This window comes from Seriola lalandi, unplaced genomic scaffold (genome assembly GCF_002814215.2).
Source record: "Seriola lalandi dorsalis isolate HSWRI2012SDOR001 ecotype SW California unplaced genomic scaffold, Sedor1 jcf7180002054520, whole genome shotgun sequence".
NCBI classification, from domain to species: domain Eukaryota; kingdom Metazoa; phylum Chordata; class Actinopteri; order Carangiformes; family Carangidae; genus Seriola; species Seriola lalandi.
The window spans coordinates 803910-814313 of record NW_019525073.1 but is presented as its reverse complement, the minus strand read 5'-3'; the positions used below and the strand labels follow the sequence as shown (position 1 = coordinate 814313).

At 39.7% G+C, this 10404-nt stretch overlaps 1 protein-coding gene across 4 annotated transcripts in view; it reads left to right on the top strand.

The window, feature by feature from the left end:
• The window catches only part of arhgef10la (Rho guanine nucleotide exchange factor (GEF) 10-like a), a 95902-nt gene that overhangs the window by 40608 nt on the left and 44890 nt on the right, over nt 1-10404 (top strand). For all 4 annotated transcript variants that reach the window (XM_087175996.1, XM_023414040.2, XM_087175997.1 and 1 more), the window contains one exon: nt 7480-7580. In XM_087175996.1, the coding sequence (XP_087032122.1) occupies nt 7480-7580 (101 nt within the window). The remainder of the gene's footprint in view (nt 1-7479; nt 7581-10404) is intronic.

The window sequence follows — 10404 nt, the reverse complement described above, 5'->3', positions numbered from 1 at the left end:
CCCCCCCCCCCCCCCCCCACTAGCATGGCATACATGAAGGAACAGTATTGTAAGCCTGAAGCTGTTTTTTTTTTTTTTTCATGGTCCCATTTATGGAGACTCTGCAGGCTACCTGCAAAGCCAAAGGCAGGCCTTACAATTACAGTCATATGTCAGGTTTGGGCTCCATTCAGATGCTCCCTTAGAGGCTCTGGAGAGTCCTTATGACCTTATCTCAGTATCTGGACCGCAGAGGTGTTTCTCTGATCATTCCATGTGCATGAGGAGAGGTGTGCTGTGGACAGGTGCATGGCAGGATCCCACTTTAAAGGTTGGTCACACAAATGGCATCCAGCCATGCAGATAGTGTTATCCACCCTTTAGATTTCTGCTTCCACCCGATACAATGTGGATGAGTGGAAATTAATTTGAGGGGCTCACAGCACTGACAAATGACAAAAACATTCATCAGCAACATGCTTCTTCAGCATCAGTTGTTACTCTGAATACTTTTTTGTGGTTAAACCATTGACTGTTTAAAGGAACACTCTGATCTTTTGCCTGATGGACGATAGCATGTCTTCTCACCTGACTCTAAGTAACACAGCAAAGCATATTTCTCAAGATGAGCGTGAAAGAGTGTTATTATAACATCGGTCACATTCTTGTGCTTTAGTGCATAGTGATATGTGAATAATGTTCCGCCTCTGCACCCACCCCCACCTTAGCGCCACTGTTTTCAGCCTTATTTATCCAGGGACAGCTTGCTGTTTTTATTCCTCTTTACTTGACATTCCCACATGTAGACACATTCACACTGGGAAGTGACCAAGAAAAACCACAGTTCTTTTCTTTTAGCCAGTTATCAGGTGCAGTGGGGCTGAAGCTGAAGGGAACCTACAACACATTTTCTTTGGTCAACTCAAGTACTAAAGTTTGTGTTCCTGCTTGAGTAGTCAAAACAAACTGGGAAAATTGGCTCCTTAACTGTGAGAAGGTATTTTATCTAATCTTCACATGCTGTTTTCCCTATATCAATTTTTTGATTGCTTTTTCACTAATGGTTTGTCTTGTTATATGGTACAGATACTCAGCTGAATACCACATGCACCTTCATAAAGTATTAGGTCTATACCTTTATACTTTGAGCTTCATACAATTATTTGATGCTTAGGTATTGATTGGTACTGGATAGGTATGGGGGGGCGGGGGGATTTAGCCCTCTCTATCATTTCTGCTCGACTGAATCGCAGACAGAGTTTGTGTGTATAGTTGCATTAACTTTTCATAATGTGAGCATATTGTGAAAAAACACCTAGAGTACATTAACACCAGGTCACCGCCCTTTGGTAGGCAACTTCAGTATAAACACAGCAGCAAGCAAAGCACTTAAAATGAATTTAAACTTGACAACCTTGTTTTGCACATAGATTTTTACCACATCTGGTATAATTCTGTGCTTTAGCAGAGACAAGTTACAAAAGGTCCAGACCTGGGTCCTGTTTGAATGGTGACAACCAGGTATTTACTTGTGATCAGCAGTATTAAAGGTCAAACTGTACGGAATATATGTTTATTATTTTTCATCATACAGGGGAATAGTGTGTGGTGTGATGAGTGACTCACTAAATGGAGTGGTGTGGGGGGGTGGGGGTGACTGGATACAACCCTTTTAGTGCTGGAGTTTGACTCAAAAAGCTTTAAGTAACAAGAAGGCAGCTCAGGATACAGCAATCTAAACATGAATTCAAATTTTTATCAAACTTTATTCATGAAAATTTGTCACACATCACAGACAGACAGTGCACTGACTGCGCAGTGTACAGACATTAACTGCAGCAGTGTGGATATGTGTTTATGTAAATGTTCAGACTTCACTGAATCGTACCAGGATCTCAAGATCTTTCTGTTATTTTCATGCTCATTTTCTGCCACTTATTGAGAATCCTGTTTTATTTGTGTCCACTTTTCTATTTCTTATACAACCGTTCCACTTCTCTAAATCACACTTAGTATGACTTAACTTTGAGTCTATCTCTTGTAATATTTTCTGTGGATGATTGTCAAGTCTGTCCTGGACTAGCTCAACAACCTCTCACAGGGACTGACCTGTCTCCTTTTAAGTCATCACAAATTGGCGGAGCTGACTCTGACTGTTTGTGTCTGTGGAGGGTGGAGGTGAACTGAAGGATAGCTGTATGACAGGCTGCCACTCAGCACTCACTCCTACATCTGTCCTGTCCTTGTGTTTTATTGTCATACGTGTGCTTCGGCACTGACCTGCTCCCATAAATTAGCCCGGCTGGCTCCTCGCTTTGCTCCCTCGCCCCACTCTGCCCTCTCCCCCTTTCCTCTCCTCCCTTTTAGACTCTCCTTACCTCTCTGCTTTCCTCATCTCCCCTCTGCCAGCATGCCCAAGTGTAGTTCTCCATTCTGGCAGTGCAACACACCTGCACTGCGGCTGTCAATCAGTGGGCAGGAGGGAAGATTTGGAGACTGCTCAGTTTAGCATGTTTGAGTCCGTGTGGGCATGAAGTGTTGCCTAAGGAATCCAACTGAGTGAATAGTTGTATTCTCGTCACACCCTGTCTCCCCTTCTGTCTTCGGCAAATTGCCTCTGCTATATTTAAGCAGCGAATGGTATGAATTACACATCTATGTGAATGCTCCACTTTTTCAACATGTCAAGGAAGTTTGAGATCTTACTTACTTCATTCTGTTCCTGTCTGCAATCCCAGTCTCTCTCTCTCTCTCTGTGTCTGTGTGTGTGTCTCATTGTCTTCCTTCCTCTATGAAATGAAAATGAATTTGCAGTGGGCAGCAGCAGAATTTCAGGCTGCACATTGTTCTCCACTCAGTTACCTTCTAATCATGTCTTTTTGTGTTTTGTTTTTTTTTTTTTTTCTCCCATCCACGTGTTCTCTTGCGCTTCCCTTGTCTTTCTTTCATCGCCTTAGAGTCACTGTGGAATAGCTGTACAGGTGACTGCGACAGGGCCATTATTTTGGAAAGCCACTTAGTGCTTTAAAAAGACATCTCATCCTTGGCCAGACAGCTTACTTGTTCCAATAAAGCCTGATCAATCCAGACAACAGAGTGCCCCTGTCAATGGATAGGCACTGGCTGAGTCATTGCAAACTCAGGGCCGATGTTGTCAGTCTCACTTTGGACTGCTCATCATTAGGAAGTTGTTTTATTTTAGTTGACAAGAGATAGTCAAATATTTCAACATTAGTGGACTAACAAAAAATTGACTAAGTAAATACTTAAGGAAGCTAAATGTTTTAGCAATTTACACAGCTTCTGCAGGAATATGTTTAACATCCATTTCAGCCATTTGTTGGTGTTAAGTTATGGCCCTCAGTTGAGCCCACAAAGAAAACATCTATTTCAAAACACACTCTGGGAGAGACCTTGCATTTCCGGGCACATTTTGGTTTTGACTTTGGAATTGAAGTACGGTGTAAGAAGAAAGCCACTGTGGGAGCTGGTTTGTCACTGGGGTTATGAATGGGGCTCTTGGTTTCACTAAATTGTTTTTCATAATATGTTTTCATATTCTGTTAGATTCAACAAGGTGTCTTTCCTTGGACAGCTCCCCCATTCTTCCCTGTCTCAAATAATAACACAGCAGCTTGACTGAGCAGATGAAAAAGGACATATCTGGTAAAAGTGTCAACCAGGAGACAATCAGCACTCTCTGCCAGCAGCTTGGCACCAACCAAGCCCCATTTCAAGTTGGCATGGAGTGAGCCCTGAACAAAAACTGTCTCAGACACCTGAGTTCTTAAAATCGGGAAGCTATGAAGGATTAGGCTATAAAAAACATTGTCCGACTGATATTCATTTGATGGCATCACATTGTCTTGCGCTTTGCAGCACAGCACTGGTAGTTGGCTACAATTTGTAACTGTTACAGCTCATGAAAAGAGATTGACTTGTTGGGATAAAGGAGACACAACACCTGATGGTTTGTGATGGACTAAGTGAGACTGTTAGCTGTTGGCAACCTAAAAGGACTCTGCGGTCCTCTAGTGAACAGTCAGTGACACTGAAGTCCCATGTTCTAAAAGCAAAAATAAGAAGCCAATTGAGACGAATTTGAAATTATATCTGATTAATTATCAGCGTAAAAAGCCTCACTTCAAACTGAAACAATATGATTACATTTGAAATAATTTGTTATGAAGAAGTAGGGGCACTTTTGGACAAACATCCATTTTTTTCTCATTCAGCAGTTCAATTGAAGTAGAAAAAAAAAAAATAAATAAAAAATATATATATATATATATATATTTATATATATATATTTTACACACTTTAATATAGTCTTTACTAGCACACATTTCTTTCAGCAGTTCACTTCCCCAATCCAAAAACATGCCCAAAATGTATGTATTGCTCTGAGGTATTATGAACAGGAAAACGCATCAACCATTTTTTTTCGACAGAAACAAAAGTTAGTGTTTTGGGGTTTTTTTGGGGGTGTCACTTTAATGTTTGCCTTTTTTTTACTTGGGAACAAAAAAGAAATATGCATAAATGTAGACACTGACAACACATTTACCACTTGTCAAAATCACCAAAATTACCATATGGGGACAGAGGCATAATGCAAATTCCAGCAAAAAGATATTTGATCTAGCATGCTACAAAGCCTTAAGCAAACTATATTCACTATTTATCATTTACATTGAAGAGGAAGGGTATTTTTCAACCCTGTTAAACACTAAGTTATGGGACCATAATGGAAATATATGCATGGATTATTCAGTGTAGTGTATGAGACACAACATCTGTCTCTTGAGAGCTTTTGGTAAATGATTCTTTTTGATTTTCATTAATTTTATTTTTGAACACCATTAATTCATGAATTCACACCCAGAATATTGTATATAAGAGGTTAAAACGGTACACAAAAAAAATCTGTTTTCAATGCCAGACACTACCCCAATGCAAGCTTAAAAGGTGCTTCTGAAAAGCTTGTAACTTTGCAGAGGATTGCAAGTCTAGTCAGTTTGAATTCATGGCTTTTATAGTCGATTCCAACAACAGCCCAGTTTCTAGTAGAAAAAGCTTCATAGAAACTTTTCATACCACCCCTGCTTTATATTGCACTTCTCAGCTATCCATTTGTATGTTTGATATTTGTGCCATTTTCTCCTTTAGTTTATCAGGTAAAAGGCTAACTGAGATTTAAATCTCCTTGCCAAGAAGGCCAAGGCTGTTATACACTACACAAAAAAGCATGAAGAACGTCCACTTAAGATACACATGAATTTATGAATTTATGCTTTAATTCACGTTTTTGTTTCAAGAGCTTATATTTTCCCCAAAAATATGCCACAGTGATACACAGCCTTAAATTGTTATTAGCACAGCTAGCTTTTCACAGAATCAAGCATCATTGCAAGCAACAGATCTATAACAGTGTTTTGCTCTGTGCACCCCGAATGACAGGCACACAGAGAGGGCTGGTAAAGAGACAGTCGGCTATGGCAAAAACTTTATGGCTGTTTGGGCGGTCCATCGGTGTTGTGCCGTAATAAGCACCTGCTCAGATAAGCACAGCAGGTGCTTATCCGACTATGATAGACAGGTCTGTTGGCAATGTTTTTGTGTGTGTGAGTAGCAGCTACGCGAATCAATGAGCTGCACATGACTTTACAATGAAATAAGATTTTAACCATCTGATATAGTAAAAGAAAATTGAAAATCAATATGCAGTGGTCAGTGTTGTTATTGTGGCAGACCGCAACAAATAAATCAATGTATGGGAAACACTGATAAGCAAAAATGATAAATATGAAAAATATTCTGAAACATGAGAGGCCTGGGAAAAAGGGCTTTAAAAATACCAGTGAGCAGATGAGGGGAAATGAGGAACAGGTGTGAAGGTAGGTGGAGAAGATCCGGTGATTGGAAATAGAAAACAGGTGAGCAGGTGGATCTGAAAAAAAGGAAGAAAGTCCGGAGACATCTGGTGGGTGGGTGGAGTATGACAGGAAGCCAATAAACAGGTCTGAGACAGAAATCATGAAACATAAGTGGCATTTTGAGCATTGGAGCCCATCCAGAAGCGATTTCCTGTGACCAGGGTGTCACAATCACAATCTGCCCTGAATGTTGACGTGTAGACTGAAATCATAAAGCCCCAGCTTACTGGGCTGAACCTCTGTAAAACTACAACCAAGAAAAGCAGTTGTTCTCACACAAAAAATCTTGCTGTATTAAACTTGAGTCCCATGAAATGAAGAATTTCTTTCCCTTGTTGCTGCCTTGTTTCTCTGACTGTTGTACTTTTTTGTTTTTATATAGCACATCTAGAGTATATGTCAGAAATGAACATTTGCCATTTAAAAAAAACAAACAAACAAAAAATTCTACAGTTTTCCACTGAGTAAATTCAACCTGATGTTCAGGAGAAAGTAAGAGGTTATGGAAAAATCTTGTGAACCATGGCTACTGTCAGTGTCCATTTGCCATTTTTCTCACACCAACATTTGGAACCAGATCAAACCAGAGAAAGAAATAATGATCTCAAATGTTGTTTTATTTGAGTATGAGTCGAACAGCTGTAGGATTTAATTTTGTGTTAAAGTGATTACTTATGTGTCACTATGTCTGGGAAACTGGAAATTTGAGGGTGCAGAATTAGAAATATGTATTATATGTAATATATATATTTTTTTTTTTAAAAACAAACAGTTTAAAGTTTTCTTTTCTGGCATATTCTTACACTAGTTATCAGTTGTATGGGAATACATGGCCATTGGGTTTTAGTGTTCATCCTAAGTCGGACCTTTTTATGGTGATATGGGGAGAAGAGAAAATGAAATGGAGCACATAGGTTAGGGCTGTCTTCTTTGTTTTGAGTTTGCACCATACATAGTGCACTTATGATGGAAAGTTATAAATAAAAGATCAAAATCGATACAACAGAACCCAAGATATGTTTTTTTTTTATTTCAAACATTCTTCTTCCTTGTCAAAACTTGGTTCCTTCATAACCCACAAAGCAACTGGACCGCTGCCAATTCGGTCAGAGATTAGGATGTATTATGCTGGTAGCAGCTGATGTAACCCTGAACTAGGTCTGGTAATCTAACTTCTCTGTAACTCCATATCCCCAGATTTTTTTTTAATCTTCAAAATTGTAGTCCTCAGCCTCAACTGATGCTGAGTCAAGTGACATCACTGGAGGACATTTATCCGACTTTGAGCTGCTCCTTCTGTAGCTACAAAAGAATCAGCTTTTCTGTCATCACACAATACAGTATTCACAATGATATGTAGTTGTTGCCCCTGTTTTGTTGTCTAACAAATACTGGGATCTCAGTTCTTGACCAAGTGATCAGTTGATGAAATTATTTTTTTACCCTGTTCTGTTCAAAGAAGACTTTGTGACAAACATGTAAAAAATTCAATACGAGTACATCTGCTGTCTGCATGCATCTGAGCCTGAGCCTGTATATTTGCGTTTTTGTGTGTTTCCTCCAGGTCTGGGCGTCCTGTCAGTTTCATGGTGGTCTTCAACACTCCCAACCCCCTTAGTAAGATCTCCTGGGTCAACCGTCTGCACTTGGCCAAGATCGCACTACGTAAGCACGCCGACACACACACACAAACACACAGACACTGGTATACACACACAGAAAGGATTACTTATGTCTTTTCTATTTAAACAGGATGATGTAATGCAATGAAATGCAATAACAATGTTTTAAGTCAGAGGCTCAGACACATCATCAGTGTTTGTTTCACTCTGTATTGGCTAAGTGCACAACTGGTGTTACAACTTATATAATCAGAGAAAAACTGAGACTCTCAAGTGGGTCATCTGAAGTTTATGTGCAGAGGAAAGGGGCTGTTTAAACAATATTAAATGAATAACCTCTGTTTTACAATGCCATTTATCTATTGCGAAAACAAACATTACCAATCATTTAGGAAAGATTGTGTTGCCGGGATTTAAGTTACATACTAGGTCTTGAAAAAGCATTTATTCATTTAAATTATATGCTACCAGTCATTTGTAAGTCTACATGTCCCTTTTTTCTCTCATTCTGGAAAGCTCTTTCATATTGGAGACTCAGCAGTGGTCAGCGTTCATAGACAAAGAAATTGGCCGAACCCTGCCCAGCAGGGAGCAGCACAGTTCTATTTTTTTAATCTTCCTAACCTCTTTCCTCCAACCCTTGCTTGCTCTCCCAGGCCTAAGCCTACTATGCAGTCTGACCATGCCGTAGTACAGGAGGTCTTCCTCTCTAGAGTTCATCAATGCGTGCAGTCATCAAGTGGTAAAAACAGAGACGGGACTACTGAGGGCATTAATCTGCTTATTTGGCCATGATAGCACGCATATTCAACCCATTCCCCGCCCCGGTCCCCTTTCCCCATCCTTTCCTACTCCCTGTGTTGCCTTGAGCACTCTTCCTTGTCACACACACTTTATTCTGGGTTTGTTGTGCATGCAGTATGTCTCTCAGCACAGCGCTTGTGTGTAGCTCCAGTTGTATTGTTGTGGCTTTTTATATCCCTGTGGCCATTGCTGAGGGCATCAGCAAAGAAACATTCAAGGTTTTGGAGTAAGTTATTGGAGGTAGATTAAAGAACACCAAATTTAATGTTTCACTTGGATGAGTGGTCAGAGATATACATTGGGTTCCAAAAATGTGAGACCCTTGGGGAAGAGAGGTCTGAGATTTTGGACCCCACTGTCTATGTTTTTAATACCCAAGCAGACCCCTGAGAGCTTCAAGGAAGCTTTTTGTTCTTTAGAGAAGTTTTCCTGAGACTTTGCTTCTCTGTATCTTGACATACTCCATCCTTGCACATTACAATAAATAAATTTAAAAAAAAAAAGATTCTTCCCCCGCACTACTGCCCTACCTTCACAGTATGGGAACAGAGGTGCATGAAGCATACAGTGCATCTGTAGACTCTCCAGTAGAGCTTACTGTATATGGTTTGTGTCAGAGTGGCATCAAAAACATCAGGCTGAGAGCAGAGGATGCTGTGGCTGCAGTGAAGCGCAGCATCCCCAGCCTTTCCTTGTTGCTCACACCTTTATCAGCAACACAGCAGGCGTACTGATGGGGACAGTGGCATAGTTATAGCATGCTTCTCTCCTCCCCTGTGGCTGGTTTGTGGACATGGGTGATATTCAAAGCCAAATCATGCAAGTTATCCATGGCTGCATGCTAGGAGGAACCTCATGCTGCAACAATGTTTACAGACACCATCAATATCTTGTATATCTAGTATAACTTGAGGAGGCTCAAAAAGAATAGCAGAGGACAGAAAGTGTGACTCTCTTTTTTTCTTAAATTAATTAAAGAAACAGTCACAAATAAAATACCAAATAAATGTTTATTGGATTTTCTCACTTTTCTTAGGACATTACACCTGGAGGAAACACTCAACACCCTGATGACAAGGGATAAAATGTTGTCAACATGTAAATATTGCACATTATTTTCACTCTCATATTGAGTGACTATATAATGGTACAACTGTCAGCGCCAATCTGTCTTTGTCAGGCTATCCTACTATCTCGTAGCCTCAAGCTCTTGTCAGAGACATTATCCTCCTGTGGTTTGAGATAAACCTAAAATCTTTGCCTTTCTTTGATTTAGAAAAGTTTCAGATCAATTGACTGATGAGAGGAAATTGACACATCTAAGGTTGTAAAGGTTTTAGGCCTTTAGCTAACACTACTATATAGGGCAAGTTACCATGAGAACAACAGTAAAATAAGCTGTGATTCCTCCATCACCAACATGATGGGCAGCCAAGTGTAAGGAGAACAAACTTTGAGGCTCAAAGAAAAGCAATAAAATAACAAGAGAACAAAAATAGGAACTAGATAGAAAAACAGAAGAGGAGTTTTAGGACAAGTGGAGCAAAAAGAAGGGAGGGGACACATTAAACAGAAACCCCCACTGCTGTCAAGACATCAAGCAGATGGATAATTTCAATATATCAAGCTCAAGACACAGATTATGGCAGTGGGGCTGCAGACATAATAAAAACCATCTCCATCTTTCAACCAGAGAACATGTTTAACTCAGATATTGATTTCACTCTTGTCTTGTTAAAATGATTGACAGCATATATTTAAACATGTTGAATTTGAAGATGTTTCCTTTACGTCTGAATTATATGGAAACATCCACAAATTCCAAATGTTGCCTTAGAGTAAGCTCATGTATATACAAAGAACAGCAAATAATATGATTTTCACTTTGATACAAACAAGACTTTAAACTCCTTGACAGTTAGACAGATGCTGTTTTTTTGTTGTTGTTTCACACTCACATCTTTCCTCTTTTTCCAAGAAGCAATAGACATAACTCCATGTAACATATATCAATGCAGTTTTCAAATTTCAGCATGTGTAACTAACCACACACCATACCTGGG